The sequence below is a fragment of the Pseudophryne corroboree genome, chromosome 3, assembly GCF_028390025.1.
Source record: "Pseudophryne corroboree isolate aPseCor3 chromosome 3, aPseCor3.hap2, whole genome shotgun sequence".
Classification (NCBI taxonomy): Eukaryota; Metazoa; Chordata; class Amphibia; order Anura; family Myobatrachidae; genus Pseudophryne; species Pseudophryne corroboree.
In genome coordinates, this window is record NC_086446.1 from 429,659,888 (window position 1) to 429,680,469 (window position 20,582).

General features: G+C 49.0%; 1 protein-coding gene across 4 annotated transcripts in view; it reads right to left on the minus strand.

Moving 5' to 3' along the window:
* Window positions 1-20,582, minus strand: part of TTI1 (TELO2 interacting protein 1) — a 51,437-nt gene that overhangs the window by 4,363 nt on the left and 26,492 nt on the right. For 3 of the 4 annotated variants that reach the window (XM_063960371.1, XM_063960372.1, XM_063960373.1), the window contains exon 3: window positions 16,515-16,703. In XM_063960371.1, coding sequence (XP_063816441.1) covers window positions 16,515-16,703 — 189 coding nt within the window. The remainder of the gene's footprint in view (window positions 1-16,514; window positions 16,704-20,582) is intronic. The other variant, XM_063960374.1, reaches the window with a different exon arrangement.

Below are 20,582 nucleotides of genomic sequence, written 5' to 3' on the forward strand. Positions count from 1 at the left end.
CAGCCATTTTGTGATCTGAACCACTATGAGAGGAAATTTAATTAGATGCGAATCAGCCATTGCCATGGCGTTTCACTGCCAGCAACGGCAGCCCATTTCCCCTCCCCTTGGCCGGCTGAATGTCTGATTCGCGTATAAGTGTTCGATGCCTATGGGGCAGCAAGCACTTTTGAGCGGGATCCCTGCTGCCGTAAAGTGCGGCAGTGTCGGGGCCATTCACCGGACGAATCCTCCCTGCTCCTAATTTAATCCCCCCCCCCTTAATGTGGATGTAGCCTTTCAATTCACTAAGAATCAGTGATATCACCAAGGTACTTCTTGGAGTCAAATGTTTCTTACGCTAAATGAAAATTCATGTCTCAGTGGTGTTCACTAGATTATAATTGACTCACTGGCCACAAAACAGGCTCAAATTCCTTTAACAGAAGCAATCTGAAATACGAGGTTCTATATAAACAGTGTCTTAATAGCTCCGTGACAATGTACAATAGGTTAAATTCCTAAAAAAAAGAAAGAAAAAAAAAAAAGAAGGATTTTAATACCGACCGGTAAATCCTTTTCTATAAGTCCGTAGAGGATGTTGGGGACACCAAAAGAACCATGGGATATAGACGGATCCGCAGGAGACATGGGCACTTTAAGACTTTCAAAGGGGGCGTGACCTGGCTCCTCCCTCTATATCCCTCCCCAGACTCAGTTTGGAACTGGGCCCGGAGAGATGAACATTTTGAGGAAAGGAATTAACAAGGTGAGCATCATACCAGCTCACGCCATAAACATGCCGAATAACATGGCATTCAACTGAACACATGCCAACGGACATGAACAAAATTCAGCAACAAGCTGAAGAAACCAAAACACAACCTGTGTGTAACCAGAACGAAACTGCAGATACAGTACGCACTGGGGCGGGCGCCCAACATCCTCTACGGACTTATAGAAAAGGATTTACCGGTAGGTATTAAAATCCTGTTTTCTATTACGTTCTTGAGGATGTTGGGGACACCAAAAGAACCATGGGATTATACCAAAGCTCTATAACGGGCGGGAGAGTGCAGATGACTCTGCAGCACCGATTGACCAAACTTTAGGTCTTCATCGGCCAAGTCATCAAACTTGTAAAACTTAGCAAACGTGTTTGACCCTGACCAAGTAGCAGCTCGGCAAAGTTGTAATGCCGAGACACCCCGGGCAGCCGCTCGGACGAGCCCACCTTCCTAGTGGAATGGGCTTTTACCGATTTAGGCAACGGCAAACTTGCCGTGGAATGAGCCTGCTGAATCGTGTGACATATCCAGCGGGCAATGGTCTGCTTGGAAGCAAGATACCCAAGTTTATTGGGAGCACATAGCACAAACAGAGACTCTGTTTTTCTAACTGGAGCCGTTCTGGCAACGTAAATTTTCAAAGCTCTGACGACATCCAGAGACTTTTCCTCAGCCAAAGTGCCAGTAGCCACTGGCACCACAATAGGTTAGTTAATATGAAAAGAGGAAACCACCTTTGGCAGAAATTGTTGCTGAGTTCTCAATTCTGCCCTATCTTCATGGAAGATCAAATAAGGGCTCTTGTGAGACAAGGCCGCCAATTCAGACACCCGCCTTGCGGATGCCAATTCTAACAAAATGACAACCTTCCAAGTGAGGAATTTCAACTCCACTTTACTTAAAAGATTCAAACCAATGTGATTTTAGGAATGTCAAAAATAAGAATTTACTTACCGATAATTCTATTTCTCATAGTCCGTAGTGGATGCTGGGACTTCCGTAAGGACCATGGGGAATAGCGGCTCCGCAGGAGACTGGGCACAAAAAGTAAAAGCTTTAGACTAGCTGGTGTGCACTGGCTCCTCCCCCTATGACCCTCCTCCAAGCCTCAGTTAGGATACTGTGCCCGGACGAGCGTACATAATAAGGAAGGATTTTGAATCCCGGGTAAGACTCATACCAGCCACACCAATCACACTGTACAACCTGTGATCTGAACCCAGTTAACAGTATGATAAATGTAGGAGCCTCTGAAAAGATGGCTCACAACAATAAACAACCCGATTTTTTTGTAACAATAACTATATACAAGTATTGCAGACAATCCGCACTTGGGATGGGCGCCCAGCATCCACTACGGACTATGAGAAATAGAATTATCGGTAAGTAAATTCTTATTTTCTCTGACGTCCTAGTGGATGCTGGGACTTCCGTAAGGACCATGGGGATTATACCAAAGCTCCCAAACGGGCGGGAGAGTGCGGATGACTCTGCAGCACCGAATGAGAGAACTCCAGGTCCTCCTCAGCCAGGGTATCGAATTTGTAAAATTTTGCAAACGTGTTTGCCCCTGATCAAGTAGCTGCTCGGCAAAGTTGTAAAGCCGAGACCCCTCGGGCAGCCGCCCAAGATGAGCCCACTTTTCTTGTGGAATGGGCTTTAACAGATTTTGGCTGTGGCAGTCCTGCCACAGAATGTGCAAGCTGAATTGTACTACAAATCCAACGAGCAATCGTCTGCTTAGAAGCAGGAGCACCCAGCTTGTTGGGTGCATACAGGATAAACAGCGAGTCAGATTTTCTGACTCCAGCCGTCCCGGAAACATATTTTCAGGGCCCTGACTACGTCCAACAACTTGGAGTCCTCCAAGTCCCTAGTAGCCGCAGGCACCACAATAGGTTGGTTCATGTGAAACGCTGAAACCACCTTAGGGAGAAATTGAGGACGAGTCCTCAATTCTGCCCTGTCTGAATGAAAAATTAGGTAAGGGCTTTTATATGACAAAGCCGCCATTTCTGAGACACGCCTGGCTGACGCCAGAGCTAACTCTGAACTTCAGGCAATGAAGTTCTTTCTGGAAGAAGATCGACAGGGCCGAAATTTGAACCTTAATGGATCCTAATTTTAGGCCCATAGACAGTCCTGCTTGCAGGAAATGCAGGAAATGCAGGAAACGACCCAGTTGAAATTCCTCTGTGGGGGCCTTCTTAGCCTCACACCAGGAAACATATTTTCGCCAAATGCGGTGATAATGTTTCGCAGTTACATCCTTCCTGGCTTTGATCAGGGTAGGGATGACTTCATCTGGAATGCCTTTTTCCCATCAGGATCCGGCGTTCAACCGCCATGCCGTCAAACGCAGCAGCGGTAAGTCTTGGAACAGACAAGGTCCCTGCTGGAGCAGGTCCTTTCTTAGAGGTAGAGGCCACGGGTCCTCCGTGAGCATCTCTTGCAGTTCCGGGTACCAAGTTCTTCTTGGCCAATCAGGAGCCACGAGTATAGTCTTCACTCCTCTCCTTCTTATGATTCTCAGTACTTTTGGAATGAGAGGCAGGAGGAGGGAACACATACACCGACTGGTACACCCACGGTGTTACCAGAGCGTCCATCGCTATTGCCTGAGGGTCCCTTGACCTGGCGCAATATCTGTCCAGTTTTTTGTTGAGACGGGACGCCATCATGTCCACCTTTGGTTTTTCCCAACTGTTTACAATCACTTGAAAGACTTCTGGGTGAAGTCCCCACTCCCCCGGGTGGAGGTCGTGTCTGCTGAGGAAGTCTGCTTCCCAGTTGTCCACTCCCGGAATGAACACTGCTGACAGTGCCACCACATGATTTTCCGCCCAGCGAAGAATCCTTGCAGCTTCTGCCATTGCCCTCCTGCTTCTTGTGCCGCCCTGTCTGTTGACGTGGGCGACTGCCGTGATGTTGTCCGATTGGATCAATACCGACTGACCCTGAAGCAGAGGCCTTGCTTGACTTAGGGCATTGTAAATGGCCCTTAGTTCCAGGATATTTATGTGAAGAGACGTTTCCATGCTTGACCACAAGCCCTGGAAATTTCTTCCCTGTGTGACTGCTCCCCAGCCTCTCAGGCTGGCATCGGTGGTCACCAGCATCCAATCCTGAATGCCGAATCTGCGGCCCTCTAGAAGATGAGCACTCTGTAACCACCACAGGAGAGACACCCTTGTCCTTGGAGATAGGGTTATCCGCTGATGCATCTGAAGATGCGATCCGGACCATTTGTCCAGCAGATCCCACTGAAAAGTTCTTGCATGGAATCTTCCGAATGGAATCGCTTCGTAAGAAGCCACCATTTTTCCCAGGACTCTCGTGCATTGATGCACTGACACTTGGCCTGGTTTTAGGAGTTTCCTGACTGGCTCGGATAACTCCCTGGCCTTCTCCTCCGGGAGAAACACCTTTTTCTGGACTGTGTCCAGAATCATCCCCAGGAACAGTAGACGTGTTGTTGGAATCAGCTGTGATTTTGGGATATTTAGGATCCACCCGTGCTGACGTAGCACTACCTGAGATAGTGCTACTCCGACCTCTAACTGTTCCCTGGACCTTGCCCTTATCAGGAGATCGTCCAAGTAAGGGATAATAAGAATTTACTTACCGATAATTCTATTTCTCGTAGTCCGTAGTGGATGCTGGGGACTCCGTAAGGACCATGGGGAATAGCGGCTCCGCAGGAGACAGGGCACAAAAGTAAAAGCTTTAGGATCAGGTGGTGTGCACTGGCTCCTCCCCCTATGACCCTCCACCAAGCCTCAGTTAGGATACTGTGCCCGGACGAGCGTACACAATAAGGAAGGATTTTGAATCCCGGGTAAGACTCATACCAGCCACACCAATCACACTGTACAACCTGTGATCTGAACCCAGTTAACAGCATGATAACAGCGGAGCCTCTGAAAAGATGGCTCACAACAATAATAACCCGATTTTTGTAACAATAACTATGTACAAGTATTGCAGACAATCCGCACTTGGGATGGGCGCCCAGCATCCACTACGGACTACGAGAAATAGAATTATCGGTAAGTAAATTCTTATTTTCTCTGACGTCCTAAGTGGATGCTGGGGACTCCGTAAGGACCATGGGGATTATACCAAAGCTCCCAAACGGGCGGGAGAGTGCGGATGACTCTGCAGCACCGAATGAGAGAACTCCAGGTCCTCCTCAGCCAGGGTATCAAATTTGTAGAATTTTGCAAACGTGTTTGCCCCTGACCAAGTAGCAGCTCGGCAAAGTTGTAAAGCCGAGACCCCTCGGGCAGCCGCCCAAGATGAGCCCACCTTCCTTGTGGAATGGGCATTTACATATTTTGGCTGTGGCAGGCCTGCCACAGAATGTGCAAGCTGAATTGTACTACACATCCAACTAGCAATCGTCTGCTTAGAAGCAAGAGCACCCAGTTTGTTGGGTGCATACAGGATAACAGCAAGTCAGTTTTCCTGACTCCAGCCGTCCTGGAAACCTATATTTTCAGGGCCCTGACAACATCTAGCAACTTGGAGTCCTCAAAGTCCCTAGTAGCCGCAGGTACCACAATAAGCTGGTTCAGTTGAAACGCTGACACCACCTTAGGGAGAAACTGGGGACGAGTCCGCAGCTCTGCCCTGTCCGAATGGACAATCAGATATGGGCTTTTGTGAGACAAAGCCGCCAATTCTGACACTCGCCTGGCCGAGGCCAGGGCCAACAGCATGGTCACTTTCCATGTGAGATATTTCAAATCCACAGATTTGAGCGGTTTAAACCAATGTGATTTGAGGAATCCCAGAACTACGTTGAGATCCCACAGTGCCACTGGAGGCACAAAAGGGGGTTGTATATGCAGTACTCCCTTGACAAACATCTGGGCGTCCCAGCTATTGCCTGAGGTTCTCTTGACCTGGCGCAATACCTGTCCAGTTTTTTGTTCAGACGGGACGCCATCATGTCCACCTTTGGTCTTTTCCAACGGTTCACAATCATGTGGAAGACTTCCAGATGAAGTCCCCACTCTCCCGGGTGGAGGTCGTGCCTGCTGAGGAAGTCTGCTTCCCAGTTGTCCACTCCCGGAATGAACACCGCTGACAGTGTTATCACATGATTTTTCGCCCCGCGAAGAATCCTTGCTGCCCTTTCCCTCCTGCTTCTTGTGCCGCCCTGTCTGTTTACGTGGGCGACTGCCGTGATGTTGTCCGACTGGATCAGCACCGGTTGACTTTGAAGCAGAGGTCTTCCTAGGCTCAGAGCATTGTAAATTGCCCTTAGCTCCAGTATATTTATGTGGAGAGAAGTCTCCAGACTTGACCACACTCCTTGGAAATTTCTTCCCTGTGTGACTGCTCCCCAGCCTCTCAGGCTGGCATCAGTGGTCACCAGGACCCAGTCCTGAAAGCCGAATCTGCTGCCCTCTAGTAGATGAGCACTCTGCAGCCACCACAGAAGAGACACCCTTGTCCTTGGAGACAGGATTATCCGCTGATGCATCTGAAGATGCGATCCGGACCATTCGTCCAGCAGATCCCACTGAAAAATTCTTGCGTGAAATCTGCCGAATGGAATCGCTTCGTAAGAAGCCACCATTTTTCCCAGGACTCTTGTGCATTGATGCACTGACACTTGGCCTGGTTTTAGGAGGTTTCAGACTAGCTCGGATAACTCCCTGGCTTTCTCCTCCGGGAGAAACACCTTTTTCTGGACTGTGTCCAGAATCATCCCTAGGAACAGCAGACGTGTCGTCGGAATCAGCTGCGATTTTGGAATATTTAGAATCCACCCGTGCTGTCGTAGAACTACTTGAGATAGTGCTACTCCGACCTCCAACTGTTCTCTGGACCTTGCCCTTATCAGGAGATCGTCCAAGTAAGGGATAATTAAGACGCCTTTTCTTTGAAGAAGAATCATCATTTCGGCCATTACCTTGGTAAAGACCCGGGGTGCCGTGGACAATCCAAACGGCAGCGTCTGAAACTGATAGTGACAGTTCTGTACCACGAACCTGAGGTACCCTTGGTGAGAAGGGCAAATTGGGACATGGAGGTAAGCATCCTTGATGTCCAGGGACACCATATAGTCCCCTTCTTCCTGGTTCGCTATCACTGCTCTGAGTGACTCCATCTTGATTTGAACCTTTGTATGTAAGTGTTCAAAGATTTCAGATTTAGAATAGGTCTCACCGAGCCGTCTGGCTTCAGTACCACAAATAGTGTGGAATAATACCCCTTTCCTTGTTGTAGGAGGGGTACTTTGATTATCACCTGCTGGGAATACAGCTTGTGAATTTTTTCCAATACTGCCTCCTTGTCGGAGGGAGACGTTGGTAAAGCAGACTTCAGGAACCTGCGAGGGGGAGACGTCTCGAACTTCCAATCTGTACCCCTGGGATGCTACTTGTAGGATCCAGGGGTCCACTTGCGAGTGAGCCCACTGCGTGCTGAAACTCTTGAGACGACCCCCCACCGCACCTGAGTCCGCTTGTACGGCCCCAGCGTCATGCTGAGGACTTGGCAGAAGCGGTGGAGGGCTTTTGTTCCTGGGAAGGGGCTGCCTGCTGCAGTCTTCTTCCCTTTCCTCTACCCCTGGGCAGATATGACTGGCCTTTGCCCGCTTGCCCTTATGGGGACGAAAGGACTGAGGCTGAAAAGACGGTGTCTTTTTCTGCTGAGATGTGACTTGGGGTAAAAAAGGTGGATTTTCCAGCTGTTGCCGTGGCCACCAGGTCCGATGGACCGACCCCAAATAACTCCTCCCCTTTATACGGCAATACTTCCATGTGCCGTTTGGAATCTGCATCACCTGACCACTGTCGTGTCCATAAACATCTTCTGGCAGACATGGACATCGCACTTACTCTTGATGCCAGAGTGCAAATATCCCTCTGTGCATCTCGCATATATAGAAATGCATCCTTTAAATGCTCTATAGTCAATAAAATACTGTCCCTGTCAAGGGTATCAATATTTTCAGTCAGGGAATCCGACCAACCCACCCCAGCGCTGCACATCCAGGCTGAGGCGATCGCTAATCGCAGTATAACACCAGTATGTGTGTATATACTTTTTAGGATATTTTCCAGCCTCCTATCAGCTGGCTCCTTGAGGGCGGCCGTATCTGGAGACGGTAACGCCACTTGTTTTGATAAGCGTGTGAGCGCCTTATCCACCCTAGGGGTGTTTCCCAACGCGCCCTAACTTCTGGCGGGAAAGGGTATAACGCCAATAATTTTCTATCGGGGGAAACCCACGCATCATCACACACTTCATTTAATTTATCTGATTCAGGAAAAACTACAGGTAGTTTTTTCACACCCCACATATTACCCTTTTTTGTGGTACTTGTAGTATCAGAAATATGTAACACCTCCTTCATTGCCCTTAACATGTGGCCCTAATGGAAAATACGTTTGTTTCTTCACCGTCGACACTGGAGTCAGTCTGTGTCTGTGTCGACCGACTGAGGTAATGAGCGTTTTAAAGCCCCTGACGGTGTTTGAGACGCCTGGACAGGTACTAATTGGTTTGCCGGCCGTCTCAGGTCGTCAACCGACCTTGCAGCGTGTTGACATTATCACGTAATTCCCTAAATAAGCCATCCATTCCGGTGTCGACTCCCTAGAGAGTGACATCACCATTACCGGCAATTGCTCCGTCTCCTCACCAACATCGTCCTCATACATGTCGACACACACGTACCGACACACAGCACACACACAGGGAATGCTCTGATAGAGGACAGGACCCCACTAGCCCTTTGGGGAGACAGAGGGAGAGTTTGCCAGCACACACCAAAACGCTATAATTATACAGGGACAACCTTTATATAAGTGTTTTTCCCTTATAGCATCTTAATATATAATAATATCGCCACATAAAATGCCCCCCTCTCTGTTTTAACCCTGTTTCTGTAGTGCAGTGCAGGGGAGAGCCTGGGAGCCTTCCTAGCAGCGGAGCTGTGTAGGAAAATGGCGCTGTGTGCTGAGGAGAATAGGCCCCGCCCCCTTTTCGGCGGGCTTCTTCTCCCGTTTTTCTGACAACCTGGCAGGGGTTAAATACATCCATATAGCCCCAGAGGCTATATGTGATGTATTTTTAGCCAGCATAGGTACTTTCATTGCTGCCCAGGGCGCCCCCCCCAGCGCCCTGCACCCTCAGTGACCGTTGGTGTGAAGTGTGCTGAGAGCAATGGCGCACAGCTGCAGTGCTGTGCGCTACCTCATGAAGACTGAGAAGTCTTCAGCCGCCAGTTTCTGGACCTCTTCTCTCTTCGGCATCTGCAAGGGGGTCGGCGGCGCGGCTCCGGTGACCCATCCAGGCTGTACCTGTGATCGTCCCTCTGGAGCTAGTGTCCAGTAGCCTAAGAAGCCAATCCATCCTGCACGCAGGTGAGTTCACTTCTTCTCCCCTAAGTCCCTCGTTGCAGTGAGCCTGTTGCCAGCAGGACTCACTGAAAATAAAAAACCTAACAAAACTTTTACTCTAAGCAGCTCTTTAGGAGAGCCACCTAGATTGCACCCTTCTCGGCCGGGCACAAAAACCTAACTGAGGCTTGGAGGAGGGTCATAGGGGGAGGAGCCAGTGCACACCACCTGATCCTAAAGCTTTTACTTTTGTGCCCCGTCTCCTGCAGAGCCGCTATTCCCCATGGTCCTTACGGAGTCCCCAGCATCCACTTAGGACGTCAGAGAAAATTAAGACGCCTTTTCTTCGAAGAAGAATCATCATTTCGGCCATTACCTTGGTAAAGACCCGTGGTGCCGTGGACAATCCAAACGGCAGCGTCTGAAACTGATAATGACAGTTTTGTACCACAAACCTGAGGTACCCTTGGTGAGAAGGGTAGATTGGGACATGGAGATAAGCATCTTTGATGTCCAGAGACACCATATAGTCCCCTTCTTCCAGGTTCGCTATCACTGCTCTGAGTGACTCCATCTTGAATTTGAACCTTTGTATGTAAGTGTTCAAGGATTTTAGATTTAAAATTGGTCTCACCGAGCCGTCCGGCTTCGGTACCACAAACAGCGTGGAATAATACCCCTTTCCCTGTTGTAGGAGGGGTACCTTGATTATCACCTGCTGGGAATACAGCTTGTGAATAGCTTCCACTACCGCCTCCCTGTCGGAGGGAGACGTTGGTAGAGCAGACTTCAGGAACCGGCGAGGGGGAGACGTCTCGAATTCCAATTTGTACCCCTGTGATACTACCTGCAGGATCCAGGGGTCCACTTGCGAGTGAGCCCACTGCGCGCTGAAATTCTTGAGACGGCCCCCCACCGTGCCTGAGTCCGCTTGTAAGGCCCCAGCGTCATGCTGAAGACTTGGCAGAAGCGGGGGAGGGCTTCTGCTCCTGGGAAGAGGCTGCCTGGTGCAGTCTTTTTCCCCTTCCTCTGCCCCGGGGCAGAAATGAGTGGCCTTTTGCCCGCTTGCCCTTATGGGAACGAAAGGACTGAGTTTGAAAAGACGGTGTCTTTTTCTGCCGAGAGGTGACCTGGGGTAAAAAGGTGGATTTTCCAGCCGTTGCTGTGGCCACCAGGTCCGATAGACCGACCCCAAATAACTCCTCCCCTTTATACGGCAATACTTCCATATGTCGTTTGGAATCCGCATCACCTGACCACTGTCGCGTCCATAACGCTCTTCTGGCAGAAATGGACATCGCACTCACTCTAGATGCCAGGGTGCAAATATCCCTCTGTGCATCTCGCATATATAGTAATGCATCCTTTAAATGCTCTATAGTTAATAATATACTGTCCCTATCCAGGGTATCAATATTTTCAGTCAGGGAATCCGACCAAGCCACTCCAGCACTGCACATCCAGGCTGAGGCGATTGCTGGTCGCAGTATAACACCAGTATGTGTGTATATACCTTTTAGGATATTTTCCAGCCTTCTATCAGCTGGTTCCTTAAGGGCGGCCGTATCGGGAGACGGTAACGCCACTTGTTTTGATAAGCGTGTGAGCGCCTTATCTACCCTAGGGGGTGTTTCCCAACGCGCCATAACCTCTGGCGGGAAAGGGTATAGTGCCAATAATTTATTAGAAATCAGCAGTTTTTTATCGGGGGAAAACCACGCTTTATCACACACCTCATTTAATTCATCTGATTCAGGAAAAACTACTGGTAGTTTTTTCACACCCCACATAATACCCTTTTTTGTGGTACTTGTAGTGTCAGAAATATTCAATGCCTCCTTCATTGCCGTGATCATGTAACGTGTGGCCCTACTGGACATTACGTTTGTCTCCTCACCGTCGACACTGGATTCAGTATCCGTGTCTGGGTCTGTGTCGACCATCTGAGGTAACGGGCGTTTTAGCGCCCCCGACGGTGTCTGAGACGCCTGAACAGGCACTAATTGATTTGCCGGCTGTCTCATGTCGTCAACAGTTTTTTGCAAAGTGCTGACACTGTCACGTAATTCTTTAAATACGACCATCCAGTCAGGTGTCGACTGCCTAGGGGGTGACATCACTAACACAGGCAATTGCTCTGCTTCCACATAATTTTCCTCCTCATACATGTCGACACAATCGTACCGACACCCAGCGCACACACAGGGAATGCTCTGAAAGAGGACAGGACCCCACGAGCCCTTTGGGGAGACAGAGGGAGAGTTTGCCAGCACACACCAGAGCGCTATATATATATATACAGGGATAACCTTATGTAAGTGTTACTCCCTTTATAGCTGCTGTTTTATATTAGCTGCCAATAGTGCCCCCCCTCTCTTGTTTTACCCTGATTCTGTAGCAGGACTGCAGGGGAGAGTCTGGGAGCCTTCCTTCCAGCGGAACTGTGAGGGAAAATGGCGCTTGTGTGCTGAGGAGATAGGCTCCGCCCCATTCACGGCGGCCTTTTCTCCCGCTTTTTTTAGGAAAACTGGCAGGGGTGAAATGCATCCATATAGCCCAGGAGCTATATGTGATGTATTTCTTTAGCCATACAAGGTTTAAACATGTTTTATTGCGTCTCAGGGCGCTCCCCCCCCAGCGCCCTGCACCCTCAGTGACCGGAGTGTGAAGTGTGCTGAGAGCAATGGCGCACAGCTGCAGTGCTGTGCGCTACCTTATCTGAAGACAGGAACGTCTTCTGCCGCCGATTTCTCCGGACCTCTTCGCTCTTCTGGCTCTGTAAGGGGGCCGGCGGCGCGGCTCCGGGACCCATCCAGGCTGAACCTGTGATCGTCCCTCTGGAGCTAATGTCCAGTAGCCAAGAAGCCCAATCCACTCTGCACGCAGGTGAGTTCGCTTCTTCTCCCCTTAGTCCCACGATGCAGTGAGCCTGTTGCCAGCAGGACTCACTGAAAATAAAAAACCTATTTAAACTTTTACTTCTAAGCAGCTCAGGAGAGCCACCTAGCATGCACCCTTCTCGTTCGGGCACAAAAATCTAACTGAGGCTTGGAGGAGGGTCATAGGGGGAGGAGCCAGTGCACACCAGCTAGTCTAAAGCTTTTACTTTTTGTGCCCAGTCTCCTGCGGAGCCGCTATTCCCCATGGTCCTTACGGAAGTCCCAGCATCCACTAGGACGTCGGAGAAACCACATTAAGGTCCCAAGGTGCCACAGGTGGCACAAAAGGAGGTTGGATGTGCAGGACCCCTTTTACAAAGGTCTGCACCTCAGGAAGTGAGGCCAATCGTTTCTGAAAGAAAATTTACAAAGCAGAAATCTGCACTTTTATGGTGCCTAATTTAAGGCCCGCATCCACTCCATTTTGTAGAAAATGGAGAAAACGTCCAAGGTCAAACTTCTCCACTGGAGCTTTCTTGGACTCTCACCAGGAAACATATTTCCTCCAAATACGGTGATAGTGTTTCAACGTCACACCCTTCCTAGCAAGGATAAGAGTGGGGATGACTTCATCGGTAATACCCTTACGGGCTAAAATCTGGCGTTCAACCGCCATGCCGTCAAACATAGCCGCTGTAAGTCTTGATAGACGAACGGCCCCTGCCGCAGCAGATCCTCACGAAGAGGAAGAGGCCATGGATCTTCGACTAACAACTCCTGAAGATCCGGGTACCAAATTCTCCTTGGCCAGTCTGGAACTACAAGGAGCGCTGGAATCTGTGATTTTCTTAGTATTCTCAGAACCTTTGGAATGAGAGGAAGCGGAGGGAAAACGTACACCGACGGATACACCCAAGGTGACGTCAGTGCATCCACTACCGCCGCCTGAGGGTCCCTGGACCGGGAACAATACTTTAGTAGTTTTTTGTTGTGGCGGGACGCCATCATGTCTATGTGGGGAACCCCCCATAGATTCGTTAGTAGGGAGAAGACCTCCCGATGGAGGCTCCACTCTCCTGGATGTAGATCGTGTCTGCTGAGGAAGTCTGCTTCCCAGTTGTCCACTCCCGGAAGGAAAATTGCCGCCAGAGCGCTTACCCGAGTCTCTGCCCAGCGAAGAATCTTTGTGGCTTCTGCCATTGCGGTTCTGCTCTTTGTGCCGCCTTGGCGGTTTATGTACGCTACTGCTGTCACATTGTCCGATTGGATCAGGACAGGCCGGTTTCGAAGAAGATGCTCCGCTTGTAGAAGGCCGTTGTAAATGGCCCTTAACTCCAGCACGTTTATGTGAAGAAGAGTTTCCCGACTTGACCATCTTCCTTGGAATGTCACCCCTTGTGTGACTGCTCCCCAACCCCCGGAGACTTGCATCCGTGGTCACTAGGATCCAGTCTCCTAGTGACCACGGTGAGAGCTGAGAGCTGTGTAGCCACCACAGGAGTGAGATTCTGGTGTTGGGGGATAGAACTATCCTCCGGTGCATATGAAGGTGGGATCCGGACCATTTGTCCAACAGGTCCTACTGAAACACTCTGGCATGGAACCTCACGAATTGGAGGGCCTCGTATGCCGCCACCATCTTCCCCAGCAATCGAATGCATTGATGAATAGAGACAGTTGGTGGTTTCAGAATGAGTTTTACCAAACTCTGAATTTCCAGTGCTTTCTCCGGAGGGAGGAACACTTTCAGCTGGACCGTGTCCAGAATCATACCCAAAAATGCCAACCGGGTTGTTAGAATTAAGTGTGATTTCGGCAGGTTCAAGAGCCAGCCGTGCTGTTGTAGAAGCGACAGAGACAGTGCAATGTCCTGTACCAGTTTTTCCTTGGACCTCGCCTTTATCAGGAGATCGTCCAAGTACGGGATAATTGGAACTCCTCTTTTTCTGAGGAGAACCATCAGAACCATGACTTTTGTGAAAATCCTCGGAGCCGTGGCCAGGCCAAACGGCAACGTCTGAAATTGGTAATGAGTATCCTGGATTGCAAACCGGAGATCCAACTCTGATGAGGGGGATAAATGGGAACATGAAGGTAGGCATCCTTTATGTCCAAAGACACCATGAATTCCCCCTCCTCCAGGCTGGAGATCACCGCTCGGAGAGACTCCATCTTGAATTTGAATTTCTTCAGGAAAAAATGTAGAGATTTTAGGTTGAGGATTGGTCGTACCGAGCCATCAGGCTTCGGCACTACAAATAAGCTTGAATAAAAACCTTCCCCTTGTTGCGCCCGGGGGACCGGGATCACAATCTGATTTTGACATAATTTTTGTATTGCTCCACAGACTAGAGCTCTGTCTGGAAGCGAAACTGGTAAGGGTGATTTGAAAAAACGGCGGGGGGAAACGTCTTGAAATTCCAGTTTGTACCCTTGGGTCACAATTTGTAACACCCAAGGGGTCCAGGTCCGAGTGAACCCAAACCTGACTGGAAAGCCTTAGACGTGCCCCCACCGGTGCGGTCTCCTGTAGGGGAGACCAGGCGTCATGCGGTGGATTTGGCGGAAGCCGGGGAGGAATTCTGCTCTTGTGAACTCGAGGAAGCGGGAGTTCTCTTGCCCCTTCCTCTACCTCTGGTAGCGAGGAAGAAGTTACCTCGGCCTTTTCTATATTTGTTGGGCCGAAAGGACTGCATTTGATAGTTTGGTGTCTTCTGTTGCGCAGGAGCATTAGGTAAATAAGTAGACTTACCCGCAGTGGCCGCTGATACTAAATCAGTAAGGCAGTCACCAAACAGTTCCCCACCCTTAAAGGGAAGGGACTCCATGTTTTTCTTGGAATCCGCGTCAGCATTCCATTGATGAGTCCATAGCGCACGCCTAGCCGCAATAGACATAGCATTAGCCTTAGCCCCCAGGAGGCCAGCAACTCTTGCAGCTTCTTTCAAGTACGCAGCCGCGTCCCTGATATAACCAAGCGTCACTAGGATGCTATCCCTATCCAGAGTATCTAAATCAGCAGATAAACTTTCAGCCCATTTTTCAATGGCGCTACTAACCCACGCTGACGCAATAAGCGGTCTAAGCTGCATCCCCGTGGTAGTAAATATAGCTTTTAAAGTAGCCTCCTGCTTACGATCAGCCGGCTCCTTAAGAGTCGTCGACTGAGCTGCAGGGAGCGCTACCTGTTTTGACAAGCGTGCTAGGGCTTTGTCTACTGTGGGTGGTGTTTCCCACTTATCCCTATCAGCTGCGGGAAAGGGGTATGCCACCTTGATCCTATTAGGAATGAGAAATTTCTTATCAGGTGTATTCCAAATGCCATCAAAAAGGTAATTTAGTTCAAAACAAGGAGGAAAAGAACCCGAGCGTCTCTTTTCCTTGTAAATAAGGACCCTCGTTTCTGGTGTAAGGGGTCCTCATCAATACGTAATATGTCTTTGACAGCCACAATTATATATTGAATACTCTTAGCCAATTTAGGATCTAATCTAGAATCAGAATAATCGGCACCGGTATCAGAATCCGTGTCGGTATCTGTGTCATCTAATTGGTCAACACCACGTTTCAGTGACCCTTGTAATAAAGCGTCATCTACGGATTTCTTCCAAATCTGCAGTTGAGAGTCAGATTCAGTAAACTTTTGATTTAACATTGTAACATTAGCATTTAAAGCATTTAAAGCAGTTAACCAATCAGCCGTCGGCGGTGCCGACAGGACCCCCAAAACATTTGGTGTCCCCAATAAATCATCCCCCTGAGAGGAAAATTCTGCCTCAGACATGTTGTCTCCCTAACAGCCCCCAAAGAAAAGCCTGTGAGGGAACAAAAGGAAAGGAGCCACCCCAGCGCCAAAGTGCAGGTCTGAAAACACCCTCAAGTGTCACAGAGCTGCAGCGCTATATATCTGTATAGAAATAATCTGCCCCCCCTCGTTTTTATAGCCCCTGGTACTTGTCTGCTGTGAGGAAGGACCAGCGCTGCTGCTTGGAGGAGGAAATTGCGCAGAGTGAGCCTGGAGAAAGAAGCCCCTCCCCCAACATGGCGCGCTTCTTCCCGCTTATTTTTACATGTTTATCCTGGCGGGGGTTTGCGGGTTGTACCAGGGCACTGTACAAATATGCCAGCCTTATCTAGGAGGTATTTTTAGCTCTCCCCTTTTTCCCATGAAGCAGGGAGTCTGTAGCCAGCAGATCTCCACAAAATAAAAAACCTAACATTAAGTATTTTCAGAGAAACTCTAAGAGCTCCCCCGAGTGCCTCCATCTCGCAGGGCACATTTTCTAAACAGAGTCTGGGGAGGGATATAGAGGGAGGAGCCAGGTCACGCCCCCTTTGAAAGTCCTAAAGTGCCCATGTCTCCTGCGGATCCGTCTATATCCCATGGTTCTTTTGGTGTCCCCAACATCCTCAAGAACGTAATAGAAAAAGAAGAACAAGTGGAATTACTAGACTGCTGCACCATTACTAATCAGCTCTACTGCTATTCCATGAAATAAGCCAATTACCAATATATAAGCAGTCACCTGTAACCTCTTCTTCCCGGACCTCTCCTCTTGCCCTGCGATGTTGCTCTATATGATCCTGCAGAAATTCTTTTACCTCCTGTAGAATGCTCCCCTCATGTACCTTGCTATGACTGAATGCCTTGGGTAATGGCTCAGCTGTTACAGTATTCGGTGAAGGAAACCACTTCCCTATAGACAAGACGATGATGTTAGGCCATTAAAACCATTATATTGTATGTGTTATAATGTAGTGCAAAAAATAAATCACCATGATAAAAACATATCATTTTATATCACACTCATTACTCTCAAAAAAACATTTAGTAGGTGGATTTCTGTAGAAAATGTTGACTGGAGCAGTAAGAAGTTGCTAACACAAAATGTAATTTTAACAACTAGGATATGAAAATTATAGCACACTGTAGAAAGAATTATTCAATTAGCCGTGAAAACAGATTTGCAATTTTACCGCAATTTTAAATTCATCACCTCTGAGCAGGTGATAAACTTGGGGAAAATCCCTATTTTAAGTTAAAAATGTCAGGATTTGGTTCAGAACTCCTGGCACACACCCTGAATGACTAATTAGGCACTCAGAAGATTGTAATTATTTTCAATTGGCCAATAGGGACATGTCATTGTTGGGATGAAAAAGTGCAAGGTATGGGATAGCTATATTGGGGTGCTTTATGCATGGGACAAGTGTTTTTAGACTTGCAGATGGGAGTAATCGGTCGGTTTCCACTTTTTTTTTTTTTTTTAACTCACCTAAACTGACCCAAATACAGTGCATCTGGAAAGTATACACAGCGCTTCACTTTTTCCACATTCTGTTATGTTACAGCCTTATTCCTAAATGGAATAAATGAATTTTTCATCTCAAAATTCTACACACAATACCTCAGTAATGACAACGTGAAAAAATAAGATTTTACTCACCGGTAAATCTATTTCTCGTAGTCCGTAGTGGATGCTGGGGACTGCGTAAGGACCATGGGGAATAGACGGGCTCCGCAGGAGACTGGGCACTCTAAAGAAAGATTTAGTACTATCTGGTGTGCACTGGCTCCTCCCTCTATGCCCCTCCTCCAGACCTCAGTTAAGGAAACTGTGCCCGGAAGAGCAGACATTATAAGGAAAGGATTTTGGAATCCCGGGTAAGACTCATACCAGCCACACCAATCACACCGTATAACTTGTGATACACTTATCCAGTCAACAGTATGAACAACAACAGGGCATCAACAATGGATGCCAACAGAAAATAACCCATTATTAAGCAATAACTATATACACGTATTGCAGAAAGTCCGCACTAGGGACGGGCGCCCAGCATCCACTACGGACTACGAGAAATAGATTTACCGGTGAGTAAAATCTTATTTTCTCTAACGTCCTAGTGGATGCTGGGGACTCCGTAAGGACCATGGGGATTATACAAAAGCTCCCAAACGGGCGGGAGAGTGCGGATGACTCTGCAGCACCGAATGGGCAAACTCAAGGTCCTCCTCAGCCAGGGAATCAAACTTGTAGAATTTTGCAAATGTGTTTGAACCCGACCAAGTAGCAGCTCGGCAAAGCTGTAAAGCCGAGACCCCTCGGGCAGCCGCCCAAGAAAAGCCCACCTTCCTTGTGGAATGGGCTTACACTGATTTTGGATGCGGCAATCCAGCCGCAGAATGAGCCTGCTGAATCGTGTTATAGATCCAGCGGGCAACGGTTTGCTTTGAAGCAGGAGCACCCAACTTGTTGGGGGCATACAGGATAAACAGCGAGTCAGTTTTCCTGACTCCAGCCGTTCTGGCTACATAAATCTTCCAAGCCCTGACTACATCTAGTAACCTGGAATCCTCCAAGTCACGAGTAGCCGCAGGCACTACAATAGGTTGGTTCAAATGAAAAGAGGACACCACCTTTGGCAGAAATTGGGGACGAGTCCGCAATTCTGCCCTGTCCATATGAAAAACCAGATAGGGGCTTTTACATGACAAAGCCGCCAATTCTGACACACGCCTAGCCGAAGCTAAGGCCAATAGCATGACCACCTTCCACGTGAGATACTTTAGCTCCACGGTCTTAAGTGGTTCAAACCAGTGGGATTTTAGGAAACCCAACACCACGTTGAGATCCCAAGGTGCCACTGGTGGCACAAAAGGGGGCTGAATATGCAGCACTCCCTTAACAAACGTCTGAACTGCAGGAAGAGACGCCAATTCCTTTTGAAAGAAAATGGATAGGGCCGAAATCTGGACCTTTATGGATCCCAACTTCAAGCCCATAGTCACTCCAGACTGTAGAAAGTGCAGAAATCTGCCCAGTTGGAATTCCTCTGTAGGGGCCTTCCTGGCCTCACACCAAGCAACATATTTTCGCCATATGCGGTGATAATGCTTTGCTGTCACGTCCTTCCTAGCCTTTATCAGCGTAGGAATAACTTCCTCCGGAATGCCTTTTTCCGCTAGGATCCGGCGTTCAACCGCCATGCCGTCAAACGCAGCCGCGGTGAGTCTTGGAACAGGCAGGGCCCCTGTTGCAACAGGTCCTGTCTGAGAGGCAGAGGCCATGGTTCCTCTGTGAGCATTTCTTGCAGTTCCGGGTACCAAGGCCTTCTTGGCCAATCCGGAACAATGAGTATTGTTCTCACTCCTCTTCTTCTTACGATTCTCAGCACCTTGGGTATGAGAGGAAGAGGAGGAAACACATAGACCGACTGGAACACCCACGGTGTTACCAGGGCGTCCACAGCTATCGCCTGAGGGTCTCTTGACCTGGCACAATACCGTTGTAGCTTTTTGTTGAGACGGAACGCCATCATGTCTACCTGTGGCAGTTCCCATTGATTTGTAATCTGAATGAAGACTTCGTGATGAAGTCCCCACTCTCCCGGGTGAAGGTCGTGCCTGCCGAGGAAGTCTGCTTCCCAGTTGTCCACCCCCGGAATGAACACTGCTGACAGTGCTTGCACGTGATTCTCCGCCCACCGAAGAATCCTGGTGGCTTCCGCCATCGCGACTCTGCTTCTTGTGTCGCCCTGGCGGTTTACATGAGCCACCGCGGTGATGTTGTCTGACTGAATCAGCACCGGTTGGTTGCGAAGCAGGGGCTCCTCTTGACTCAGGGCGTTGAATATGGCCCTTAGTTCCAGGATATTTATGTGCAGACAAGCCTCCTGACTTGACCACAACCCTTGGAAGTTTCTTCCCTGAGTGACTGCCCCCCACCCTCGGAGGATCGCATCCGTGGTCACCAGGACCCAGTCCTGTATGTCGAACCTGCGGCCCTCGAGAAGGTGAGCACTCTGTAGCCACCACAGAAGAGACACCCTGGCCCTGGGGGACAGGGTGATCAGCCGATGCATCTGAAGATGCGATCCGGACCATTTGTCCAACAGATCCCATTGAAAGATCCTCGCATGGAACCTGCCGAAGGGAATGGCTTCGTACGATGCCACCATCTTTCCCAGGACTCGCGTGCAGCGATGCACCGACACCAGTTTCGGTTTTAAGAGGTCTCTGACTAGAGTCACAAGCTCTTGAGCCTTCTCTGTCGGGAGAAACACCTTCTTCTGGTCTGTGTCCAGAATCATGCCCAGAAAGGGCAGACGTGTCGTAGGAATCAGCTGCGACTTTGGGATATTCAGAATCCAGTCATGCTGTTGCAACACTTCCTGAGAGTGCGCTACGCTGATTTGCAACTGCTCCCTCGACCTCGCCTTTATGAGGAGATCGTCCAAGTATGGGATAACTGTGACTCCTTGCTTTCTCAGGATCACCATCATTTCTGCCATTACCTTGGCAAATATTCTCGGTGCCGTGGAGAGCCCAAACGGCAACATCTGGAATTGGTAATGACAGTCCTGTACCACAAATCTGAGGTACTCCTGATGAGGTGGATCTATGGGGACATGCAAGTAAGCATCCTTGATGTCCAGAGACACCATAAAATCCCCCTCTTCCAGGCTTGCAATGAGCGCTCTGAGCGATTCCATTTTGAACTTGAATCTTTTCAGATAAATGTTCAGGGACTTTAAATTCAATATGGGTCTGACCGAACCGTCCGGTTTTGGTA